Source organism: Ursus arctos, unplaced genomic scaffold (assembly GCF_023065955.2).
Source record: "Ursus arctos isolate Adak ecotype North America unplaced genomic scaffold, UrsArc2.0 scaffold_7, whole genome shotgun sequence".
NCBI classification, from domain to species: Eukaryota; Metazoa; Chordata; class Mammalia; order Carnivora; family Ursidae; genus Ursus; species Ursus arctos.
This window is the reverse complement of record NW_026623089.1, coordinates 55,870,114-55,883,104: the sequence shown is the minus strand read 5'-3', so window position 1 is coordinate 55,883,104 and position 12,991 is coordinate 55,870,114. Positions and strand designations below refer to the sequence as shown.

General features: G+C 38.2%; 1 protein-coding gene across 8 annotated transcripts in view; it reads left to right on the top strand.

Annotated features, from left to right (window-relative positions):
- MYPN (myopalladin) overlaps window positions 1-12,991 on the top strand; it is a 109,393-nt gene that overhangs the window by 19,722 nt on the left and 76,680 nt on the right. For 6 of the 8 annotated variants that reach the window (XR_007189975.1, XR_007189974.2, XR_006410098.2 and 3 more), the window contains one exon: window positions 8,431-9,333. The exons of the other annotated variants lie outside the window; for them this stretch is intronic. Coding sequence is in view for 3 of the 6 variants with exons in the window: in XM_044386117.3 (XP_044242052.1) it covers window positions 8,432-9,333 (902 nt within the window). In the remaining 3 variants the exon portion in view is untranslated. The remainder of the gene's footprint in view (window positions 1-8,430; window positions 9,334-12,991) is intronic. 8 annotated transcript variants of the gene reach the window in all.

Sequence of the window (12,991 nt, the reverse complement as noted above, 5' to 3'; positions counted from 1 at the left end):
CCCACTGTTTCTCTGATGAACTAGCTCTGCTAGTTCAACATTCTCTTCTAACGTATACATTTGTATCTATTTGGTTTTATCTGCTGTTTTTCCTCTGAAAGAGGAATTAAGAGACTAGGCCTTACACTATTTCCATATTGCTACTGACATATTTCCATATATTTCATGTCCTTATTCTGATAATGCGACATATACTAACTTATTAAATTACTAATGTCATTCACACCAAAAATAGACTAGAAATAAAACTAAGATGGGGTTATTCCTGTAATAGTAATGGGATGCAAACTATAACAATGAAGAAGGATTTACTTCTAAGTGCATCCCATCTGCAGCCAACTTTTTATTTTTTTAAGATTTATTTATTTATTTGACAGAGAGAGAGAGATAGCCAGTGAGAGAGGAAACACAAGCAGGGGGAGTGGGAGAGGAAGAAGCAGGCTCCCAGCAGAGGAGCCCAATGCGGGGCTCGATTCTAGGACCCTAGGATCAGGCCCTGAGCTGAAGGCAGACGCTTAATGACTGAGCCACCCAGGCATTCCATGCAGCCAACTTTTTTTTAATTAATGCACTTTTATTTTTTTTAAGAAGATTTTAATTTATTTATCAGAGAGAGAGAGAAAGAGAGCACAAGCAGGGGGAGGGGCAGGCAGAGGGAGAAGCAGGGTCCCCGCTGAACAAGGAGCCGGATGTGGGGCTCGATCCCAGAGTCCTGGAATCATGCCCCGAGCCAAAGGCAGACGCTTAACTGACTGAGCCACCCAGGCATCCCTGCGGCCAAATTTTTAAAAGATGATCTGTACCCAACTCTCCAGGACTGGTTCCTATGTAATGGGATTTGTTTCTTGGTCCAGCAATTTTCTCTGAAAGAGCTGAATTAGGTTCTTCTATTGTGTGGGACACCATAGGACAGAGAAAGCAAGACAAATGGGTCAATACTAGCATTAAAGAGAGGGAAGCAAAGCCTAATTTTGTTGATGATTCTTCCCCTAAAGAACATTCTAGGTAAAAGAATTACACATCAGCATAAAATTATTACCTTCAATTTGCATTTTTAAAGCACATTTTTAAAGTGCTTTCACAAACAAAACTATGAAGTTAACAGGGGAGTTCTCCTCATCCTCAGTTTTGAGCTGAGTTACTTCAAGATGTCTTATCTTGTCCTATTCCAGCTCTCTACATGAATAATTATTAAATATTAGGCTATTCTTTTGTGTTTATCTAAAAACCAGATTTGTTTTCTCATTTAGATATCTAATGATACTGCATAGCCAGAAAACTGGAGTATTTATGTTTGAGTCCAAGTTACTTCATATTAGGTTTTGTCAATTCTCTGGTCAATGGCCCAATTTAAGTATTCATATTATAACCCAAAGATGGATATATACCACATGATATTTCCAACAAGGTCTTCTGAGAGCCTACAAAAAAAGGTAGTGCCCAGTTAACATGAGTTGAGAAATATGCCCAAAGGTCTCAACATCAAGTTAGTTATTATGAACCAGACCCTTAATTTTCAGCAAGTTCTCAGGGCAGATCCTCTCATCAGGAGAAATCCCAGGGGGGGGAAATAGAGCTATTTAGCAAAGTAAAGGACATTCAATAAGTCCTCTATGTCACCGAATTAGTTTATGTGATTAACTAAAGTCTGTCTTGATTATTGATGCCACATTGTTTCATGTCCAACCTAGGGCAATTTCACCTTAACCATGATCTATTTTCAAGGACAATTACTCATTCTTATTTTGAAAGTGGCATTAAATCTGTTTCAATTTTGTAAGAAGCAGAAAAAAGGAAACAAAGTCCAGTGTCACTCTGAACATCTCAGATGAAATGTCTAAGAGAATTCTTAATTTCCTTTCCTGAAACCTGCTCATCCAAGGAAATGATTCCACCGCTCACCTAGTTGCTTAGGCCCTAAACATCGGAGTCACCCTTGACTCTGCTCTTTCTCTCCTATCTTTCAATCCACTAACAAATCATACTGCCTCTAATTTTAAAAAATACCTCAAATCTGATCATTTCTCACAATTTCCCACTGGAACCATTCAACGATCCAAGCCTTCCCTCGGTCTGCAGGGCCTCACATGATCTAACTTTGTACTTTTCTGACTTCTTTTTCTTCTACTCTTCTTTTTCATTCACCTCCTGGCACAATGGGCTTGCCTCGAACACAGCAAACATTCGCCTCCCTTCGACTTAACACTTATTTCTTTCTCAGTTAGGAACGTTCTTTGCCCCCCCCCAAGATGGTCACACGGCTAACTTCTCCACTACATTAGAAGTTATGCTTGATCTTCTTAGCTGAAAGAGCATACCTTCCTCTCTCTCCCTTCATTCTTTATTCCCTTGCCTTATTTATTTTTCTTCTTCTTTTTTTTTTAAAGATTATTTATTTATTTATTTGACAGAGAGAGAGCCAGTGAGAGAGGGATCACAAGCAGGGGGAGTGGGAGAGGAAGAAGCAGGCTCCCAGCAGAGGAGCCTGATGTGGGGCTCAATCCCAGGACTCTGGGATCACGCCCTGAGCTGAAGGCAGACGCTTAATGACTGTGCCACCCAGGCGCCCCTTATTTATTTTTATTCTTAACACTTATGTCTTCTCCACTAGAATGTTGACTCCATGAGGATAGGGACTTTGTCTTTTGTTCATTGCTGAATCCATAGTGCCTAGAATGGTGCCTGGCACATAGTAGATGCTCGATAGATATTTATTGGATGAATAAATGAGAGCTACATTATCCATAATAGCATTGGGGTTTTTTAAAAGTATAAATTTTATAACAGATAGTTTGAACATTAATGCTTGAAAGAGAAAATGATACATTTTCTTATTTCCTATTATAGGTAATATTTATCAGCTTAACAATTTATATATGCACTTTCCTCTGAGAACCTCCTGAAATAGAATTGTTATTATCCCACTGGAAATATGAGAATAATTGAGATTCAGATGCATTAAATGACTTGTTCAAGATAACAGTTATTTAGCGTTGGAGCTGTGATTCAAACCCAGGTTTCTGATTATAATCGGATGTTCTTTGATACTCTGGTATGAAAGAAAAGCATAATTCCAGTGATTTTATCCACCATAAATAAATTTTCATTTGAAAGTCACCTTGAAGTCATTATCACTTTTACCAGTTTATATTTTTCTTTTTTCTATAAGTTTTCTTTGTAAATATGATTTCTATTTATCGGTCTTACTTTATCCTGCAATTAGAATAAAAGATAAACAATGATAGATTTAGCAGGAAATTCTTTTTTTAAAAAAAGATTTTATTTATTTATTTATTTGACAGAGATAGAGACAGCCAGCGAGAGAGGGAACACAAGCAGGGGGAGTGGGAGAGGAAGAACCAGGCTCACAGCAGAGGAGCCTAATGTGGGGCTCGATCCCATAACGCCGGGATCACTCCCCTGAGCCGAAGGCAGACGCTTAACGACTACGCCACCCAGGCACCCTTAGCAGGAAATTCTAACGAACAAAAGAATTCAACAGATATTTATTGATCCCCTTCTACGTGTTGTGGGTGCACAGAGATGATGGTGTACAAAAACGAAGTGAGGTAGACAGAAAAGTAAATAGGCAAATTTACTGTAACAACTGCTGTGTTTGGAGATAAGGACAGAGAGCTCTGGGAGCCCATTGCAGAAGTACCTACCCCAGAACAAAGAAGAAATCCCACAGCGATGTCTCAGCTAAGAACTGAAGACCATGTAGAACTTGGCCCAGTAAGGTAGTGAAGGGAGGTGGGGACAGGGAGCTACCGAAGCAAAGAAAATATATACGAAGATCTGCAAGCAGCACAGTTCATTCATGAGACTACATGTATTTCAATAGAGTATAGATGGTGCTGAATTAACTATAAATCTGGAGCTCAGCTGCTCTTCAAAGTTTGTCCTAGGATCAAGCACGTCCCTAGCTCTACTTCCATTTCTTATCATGGTATGTCACTATAGTTGTTGAGTAATCATAATCATAATCATAATCATAACAGCAGCAACTATCATTTACTGAACATTTACTAAATGCCAAGCACATTTAATCATCACTTCAGTCTATGAGATGGCTAGTGTTATTATTCCTGTTTTGTAGACGTGTGAGCTGAGCCTGATAGAGGTTAAGTGACTTTGTTGAGTTTATACAGCCAGAAAGTGTCAGAACTGGGATATGAACCACATCTATCGAACTCCAAAGTTCTAGGTAATAAACACTACATTAAAGAACATTAAATAAATTAATTAAACATTAATTAAATTAAAACATTAAAGCAATTCTTTATTTTGAATACTTGAAAGTTTTGTTATCATAATAATTTCTTATAACCATAAGCATCAGAACAGGCACCCTTTATACCTCAACTGGCTTCCTTTCTTTAAAAAAGAAAAAAATGGTTACAGAGAGCTGTGATTACTTTTTATGAGTATTTTCTTTCCTATTTCCACCATAAAGTTCTCAAAAGTTTTTCAACATTAACATCAACCTTTACCTAAATATTGTTGGTTTTTTTTTTTTTAAGATTTTATTTATTTGAGAGAGAGAGAGAGAGAATGAGCAGGGGGTGGGGGCAGAGGGAGAGAGAGAGAGAAGCAGACTTCCCTCTGAGCAGAGAGCCCGATTCAGGGCTCAATCCCAGATCACAACCTGAGCCGAAGGCAGATACTTAACTGACTGAGCCACCCAGGCGCCTCTAAATATTGTTTTTTACTAACATCATTTGAGTGTCCATTATAGGGGCTGGCCTGTTTTAAGGGCTTTGCATTCAATTATGTTATTAATCCTCACTTTCCTAGATATTAGGTTTTACCCATGTTTTAGAGATGAGGAATCCAAAACTCAGAAAAGTAAGTAATTTCCTCAAAGTCACACGACTGCTAAGAGTTCATAAAACCAGAATTTGAAAACCGTTCTGATTCCAAGGCCAATAATGCTCATTTCATGTTGCCTCAAGATAAAAGCCATCTTACAGCACAGAGTTAAAGACGAAGTTACATTAAAACACAATATACAGTAATGTTCAACTAATAGAAGACCATTCTGATTTATAAATTCCTTGATTTTTCCCCTTACATTTAAATACAGTTGGCCCTTGAACAACATGAGTTTGAACTGTGTGTGGGTCCACTTATACATGGATTATTTTAGATTTTTAAAAAAATACAGTACAGTGCTGTAAATGCATTTTCTCATCCTTATGATTTTCTTAAAACATCATCTTTTTTCTAGCTTACTTTATTGTGAGAGTGTATTATGTAATACATATAACATACAACATATGTTTCAATTGACCCTTTATGCTGTAGGCAAGGCTTCCGGTCAATAACAGGCTATTAATATTAATAGTTAAGTTTTGGGAGGGGTGCCCGGTTGGCTCAGTCGTTAAGCGGCTGTCTTCAGCTCAGGGCATGATCCCTGTGTTCTGGGATCGAGCCCCATGTCAGACTCCTTCGCTGGAAGCCTGCTTCTTCCTCTCCCACTCCCCCTGCTTGTGTTCCCTCTCTCACTGGCTGTCTCTATCTCTGTCAAATAAATAAATAAATAATCTTAAAAAAAATAGTTACGTTTTGGGAAAATCAAAATTTATATGTAGGTTTTTGACTGTACAAGGGCTGGCACTCCTAACTCCCTCATTGTTCAAGGGTCAACTGTATATGCAGAAATTCAAATGAAGGGGTGCCTGGGTGGCTCAGTAGTTAAGCGTCTGCTTTCGGCTCATGGTGTGATCCCGGAGTCCTGGGATCCAGCCCCACATCAGGCTTCTCCACTGGGAGCCTGCTTCTTCCTCTCCCACTCCCCCTGCTTGTGTTCCCTCTCTCTCTGGCTGTCTCTCTCTCTCTGTCAAATAAATAAAATCTTTAAAAAAAAAAGAAAAGAAAAGAAATTCAAATGAAGCTAATGAAATAGTTGATTTATAAATGAGAAGAACTTTTCATCAGTATATTAATTATATTTTAAAACAGCATTTGCACCTTATTGCACATATCTTTAACTCTTCCTCTGTATAGTTAATGCACACATGAGACAAGTTTTCAATTGATATATCAATTATACTTTCATATACTACTCTGGATATCATTTACAATCCTACCAAATTTAAAATAGCCGGATAGCTCTATTTAATGAGTATATTATAACTTAATTAACTAATTTCTTATTGAACATGGTTCCAACTTTTTAATACTATCATCTATACTGTGATGAATAGCTTTGTAGATAAGCCGTTGCACTCATGCAACACCTTTGCGTTTTCAGTTCATCTTTAAGGCACAATAGACTTCACCCAAACAAAAGACTCCAGTAGGTGGCAATTTCAGGCTGTAACAAGCATGTGGAAGAATATTTGGCTGTGGGTGATCCTTTCAGCCACCTCTAACTGCCCTCTCAAGGTGACTGCTTACTTTGCCAATTTAGAGGTTAGCCTTGGCTAGCACTCTAAAAGCTCAAGAATTTGTGCCGTTCCTAGGAAGCCTTCTTTGTGATGTGAGTAAGGCCGTCATATAAGGGAAAGGAAAGGAAGGAACGGAAACAAGTTTTGTCATAGAATCATAAAGCCTAAAAAGATTTAGATCACTTTCCTCTCCATCTTCCCAGCACAAGGCCTAGCACATAGTAGCCAAGAATGGCAAACAGTTTTCATCTCTATTACCACCTCTGATTGATTGGTGGTGACTGAAGGAGTAGAGTGTTTAGAAAGTCAAGATCCATGGGAAGGGCCCTGTACTCTGCTAGCTGTATCTTCTAAAGAGAGAGAGAAGTAACAGACTACAGGTCAGGAGTTTGCCATCCCTCAGTAAATGTGTGACTAAATGATAAAATGTTAATAATACAAAGTTGCTTTGTATTACCAAACTCTCTAGTTCAGGGGGACTTTGACTAAAGTTACTATAGTATTTTCTTAGTATTTTAAAAATTATTTATTTTTGGAATCAGTAATATCCTCATATAATTAACACTCAAAAGTCAGGAAAGGGTATCCAGTGAAATACAGTATAGGGGTGTCCTGTCTTGAACCTCATTTCCCTGTCTCCTATATCCCCTCTTCACCAATGTTAATGCAAGAGATTTTTAAAAATCTAGGCTCTAACTCATATTTTCGTAGAATTTAAATTAATTATACCTTATTTGAAAAGGTTGAATCATTACACTTTTCAAGAGCAGATTGAACCTATAAACAACATTGAATCTGAACAACTTGTCTCTAGTCAAAAACCAAAAGCATTATTTATTTTCATGAGCTGAATCAAATTGATGTTTTTGGTAACTAAATGAGATTATGTTGTCAGTATATTTTTTTTCCATTTCAAAGAATAATTTATTCATTAGTTTAACAATTATTTATTGGTATCAAAGTCCTTGCGTTGGTGGAAGTTATATTTTAGTGGGAGGAAAATGAAAGTTGCTAAAAATGTACTTGCCAGATATTCCTCATGGAGATGAGTGGTACTGAGAAAACCAAATTGGGTAAAAAGGATAGGCTGGAAGGGGATTGCCATCTTATGTTGGGCCATAAAGAAGAAACCACCAAGGAGAGAATAGATGGACAGATAATTGAAGGAAATGAGAAATGAGTCACATAGCATTGTCAGAAAGAGCATTCCAGGGGCGCCTGGGTGGCACAGCGGTTAAGCGCCTGCCTTCGGCTCAGGGCGTGATCCCGGCGTTACGGGATCGAGCCCCACGTCAGGCTCCTCCGCTATGAGCCTGCTTCTTCCTCTCCCACTCCCCCTGCTTGTGTTCCCTCTCTCGCTGGCTGTCTCTATCTCTGTCAAATAAATAAATAAAATCTTAAAAAAAAAAAAAAGAAAGAAAGAGCGTTCCAGGTACAGGCAACAGCAGGTACAAATGTTCTGAAGTATTTCAGATGTGACTTCAGAATATTTCAGAAATAATAAGAAACCAGTATGGGTGAAGCTGAATGAAAAAGTCTTGAAACCATAGGAGATAATCTCAGTTTATATAGGCCTTTTAATGAATGAAATGAAAAATGCTATCATCAGTATCTTTTAATTTCTATTATTTTATTGCATTCAAGGTAAAGGGGAGAGCATGGACAGCAAATCTCTGTGTATGAAAGGTCTTTATAACTAAAGGCCCTTTATTGATATTATCAAAATTATGCTTAGAAATTGCATTTCATATCACCTGTAGTTACATCATAGCTTTCACAATTGAACATGTATTAAAGAACTTAATAGAGTGGCTATCATCCATGTTTTTATTTTATATTTCAGGGCAATCTCATTCAGTTCCTCTTCATTTTACAATTTGAGGTTAATCTGTAAGTCTTTAATGTAAATTTGTAGAAGTATCAACATTAGGCAATTTTTTAATTTCAAACTTTAAGTTCTTAAAAATGCATCATGCTTATAGATCTGTTATTCTTTAGAAATGACCCAACTTTTTCTATTATTATTATTTTGTGACAGCATGCAAGACGACAGCATAGAAGCCTCTACTTCCATATCTCAGCTTCTAAGAGAGAGCTATTTAGCAGAAACGAGACATCGGGGAAACAATGAGAGGAGTCGAGCAGAACCTTCTTCCAACCCTTTTCATTTTGGCAATCCCTCTGGAGCTGCTGAAGGAGGAGGAGGCCAAGAAGACCTTCCAGATCTTTCGGCCTTCCTGAGCCAAGAAGAATTAGATGAAAGTGTCAATCTGGCGAGACTGGCCATCAATCACGATCCGTTAGAGAAAGCAGATGAAACTCAAGCTAGAAAACGTCTTCCATCTGAGCAGATGAAACACTCACCTAAATCAAGTTGTGACCCCAGCTTCTGTCAGGATAACTCTCGAGGTCCTACCAGCTCTAAAGAGAGCCCCCAGGAGGCAAAAAGACCACAGTATAGTTCTGAAACCCAGTCCAAAAAAGTATTCTTAAATAAGGCTGCCGATTTCATTGAAGAGCTGTCCTCCCTTTTCAAAGCCCATAGCTCCAAAAGGATTAGACCTCGTGCCTGCAAAAACCACAAGAGTAAATTGGAATCTCAAAACAAACTTACTCAGGAAAATAGCTCCAGTTTGTCAGATATCTCAGAAAGAAGAGAAAGATCTTCTGTTCCCATCCCTATCCCTGCAGATACTAGGGATAATGAAGTGAATCACGCCCTTGAAAGGCAGGAGGCTAAGAGGCGCGAAGCTGAGCAGGCTGCCAGTGAGGCAGCTGGTGGAGACACTACCCCCGGGTCTTCACCTTCATCTCTGTACTATGAAGAACCTCTGGGGCAACCTCCTCGGTTCACTCAAAAGTTACGGAGCAGAGAAGTTCCAGAAGGAACCAGAGTACAGTTGGATTGCATAGTGGTAGGAATCCCACCACCTCAAGTAAGGTAAAAAATATCCCATTAGTAATGTTTGGTAATTGCTTTCCAGCTATCCTGATCCTCTTAACTTTGTGTTGTAAGTATGTGGTTTCAAAAATTATATACTCCTTTTGAGAAAAAGTCAGAGTCTAAGGTAGCACTCTCCAAGAGAAATATAATATTAGTCATATTACGCAATTAAAATTTTTCAAGTAATCACATTTTCAAAAAGTAAAAAGAACTGGGTGAAATAAACTTCTAAAATGTGTATTTTTTTATCAATATATTAAAAGATTATCATTTCAACAGGTAATCAATATAAAAATTATTAACAAGATATCCAGGGTGAATTCTGCACTTACAACAGCACATCTCAATTTGACCGCCAAATTTTCCTAGGAAATACTCAATCTGCATTTAGATTTCATAGCATTTACAGTTGAAAAAGTAGCTTAACGCACTCAAGTTGTTCCAAACATACTTCGAAATTTCATAACAGCGAAATTATCAGTTTTTAAATTTAAATTAATTAAAATTAAATATAATTTGAGGGGCGCCTGGGTGGCACAGCGGTTAAGCGTCTGCCTTCGGCTCAGGGCGTGATCCTGGCATTATGGGATCGAGCCCCACATCAGGCTCCTCTGCTATGAGCCTGCTTCTTCCTCTCCCACTCCCCCTGCTTGTGTTCCCTCTCTTGCTGGCTGTCTCTATCTCTGTCAAATAAATAAATAAAATCTTTTAAAAAAATTTTTTTTAAATTAAATTAAATATAATTTGAAATTCAGGTCCTGGGTTGCACCAGCCACATTTCAAGTGCCCAATACCACATGTGGCCAGTGACTAAGATATTGGACAGCACAGGTCTGCAGCCTGAAGCTTAGAACAAGAACGTATTTAGGACCTATACTCAATGAATACTTGAGATATTTTTTTCAATTTTAAAGAAAGCCAAATGATAAAGACTAATAGAATAAAGATAGAATTATGTTGTAGCTAAGTAAGATCAATTTTAAGATTCATTTTACATATATTGTATGTATTATCAACTTTTTCATAGCAGCTTAATGAATACTATTCTCCCTAATGCCCAAGTCTTTCCCTAATATGGCTAATGAGTAGAGAGGATATTAATCTTTTACGTGCCTACGAGTTAGCTTTTCTTTGAAGCAAATGAAGCTTAAGCTTCAGGGCTCCTCATTTGCATAAGCTATGCCTAATTTTGTGGTCTTATTTCATTTCATTTTTTAAGGGGCCCTTCCACATTTATGAGCTTCAGGCCCCACAAAGCTGGATCCGGCCTCAGCCCCAGGGTGACATTTGTAAACTCTAATATTACAATGCAATAATATGTGAATAAAGTGCTTTAAGTGTGTTGCTTTTGTAGAGAATTACTGGTATTTAGAGTCCTGTAACAATCACTTTGCCTTCTTAACCATTTATTTACTAGTAGAATGATTTCATTACTATTTAACATTTATTCTAGGTGTGTAAACAGGGCTTTGTCTTTTTCTCACACATTATTCATATTATAGGACAGTAATAGTATTAATAATAATAGTTTTATTTATATTCACCTATTAATTCAAGAGATTCTAGCCCAAAGACATATTCATATACCGAATTTTGCTTTTCAAAGGCAACATAACACAATGTTAAATATTATTTCTACAATGACATATACACTACTATCCAGTTATCCAAATGAGCTCCTTGAGGGCAGGGATTCTCCTTTGTATCTTGAACACATTTGTATCTCTTTTGTATCTTTCTGGCCCATAGTAGTCATTAAGAAATGTTAAGTAAACTAATGCATAAAGAAACAGGAAAACAAGAAACTCAACTTCAATTTAAATCAGGAGTGAGTCATTTGGCCTAAGCTATGACAAAGGGTTGAAACTGTATGACACAGGGCAGTATCCACCCTTCTATTCTAAGTATGCCTGATGACACTCTCTAGGAGTCTGGTTGGTAATGCTGGTGAGATGTCATCACAGCACCATGATGGAAATCATTCAGTGACATCTGGTCAGTCTAAGTAAGCTGGTAAGTACTCAAGTTATAGTACAAACACAACTTAGATTAGTTTTGTCCAACCGACTAATTTCTGAACATAGAATGGACCCAAAAAACCCACAAAAACCAGATCAGATTATTCAGGACTGATTCTCCCCATTTCTTGACTGTGACAATCTCAGATACAAAAAAGAATTCAGGGGCGCCTGGGTGGCACAGCGGTTAAGCGTCTGCCTTCGGCTCAGGGCGTGATCCCGGCGTTATGGGATCGAGCCCCACATCAGGCTCCTCTGCTATGAGCCTGCCTCTTCCTCTCCCACTCCCCCTGCTTGTGTTCCCTCTCTTGCTGGCTGTCTCTATCTCTGTCAAATAAATAAATAATATCTTTAAAAAAAAAAAAAGAATTCAGTGTTCTTGTGAGAAAAATCAGCCAGGAAGAATTATAAAATACCCACTCCCCCCCAAAACAAAGTAATCTAGTGGTCACTCAGAAACTACTTAATCAACCAATTACAAATTTTTTTTAAAGATTTTATTTATTTATTTATTTGACAGAGAGAGAGAGAGAGCCAGCAAGAGAGGGAACACAAGCAGGGGAAGTGGGAGAGGAAGAAGCAGGCTCCTAGCAGAGGAGCCTGATGTGGGGCTCAATCCCAGAACGCCGGGATCACGCCCTGAGCCGAAGGCAGATGCTTAACGACTGCGCCATCCAGGCGCCCCAACCAATTACTAATTTAAAAGTGAAAAAAACGTACACAGCTTCTGTGTAGCAATACTAATTTTACCTGGAAGAATTTCTTTACTGATAGAATTCATGCCTGTATTCCAACCACTGGTTTGGTGCCAGGAAATTCCTAGGTATTCACTAAATATTTTCTGAATGAATCAGTACTTAATTTATGGCAGCAATTATATTACAAAAAAGTTGAGAATTTTCTATTAGCTGTCATTATTGTCCTAAGTCCAGAGTTTACATAACTCTAATTAATTGGACAGCAAATATATTTTTACTATGTGCTCTGCACTCTGACTATTGCAATAACAGAGACAGTATAGGATGTGTCTCTGCCCTCAAGGAGCTTGCGATTCTATCAAAGAAAACATCTAAATTTGTATAGTACAAAACCATAAGAACTATCAGGCTTCAGAGAAGAGATGGAAGACTAGAAAGATCAAAGAAGGCTTTACACATGTAGGATGAGAAGGAGTGAGAGGATTTAGGAAGAAATCTACTCATTCATTCATCCATTCATTCAACAAATACCTGTTGAATTACTAAAGTGACTCACTGGGAGTACAGAACAACTGTGAGCTATTGGAGATCAGGGACCTTGTTTTGAAACCAAGTCTACAACTATTCTGAGAGGGTAGCTCACAATGTAAAAGAGCAATCAGGCAGGCATATAATCGAAATGTCGCAATATCGTACTATAAGGGCTATAACAGGAGTATGTATAGAACACATCCGTGGCTCAGAGGAAGACGGGGTTATTTTGCCTAGAGTACAGGAGAAAGGAAGCATTCACAAAGAGGTGCCTTTAGTTTGAAGAGACCAAGGGTGGAGGAGGAAGCTAGTGCAAAGGTCTAAGGACAAGTGTTTTCAAGGAACTGCAAGTACTTGGCTATGTGAAGGACGTGGGGCAACAGGTGAGCAAAGACGAGAGAAAAGATT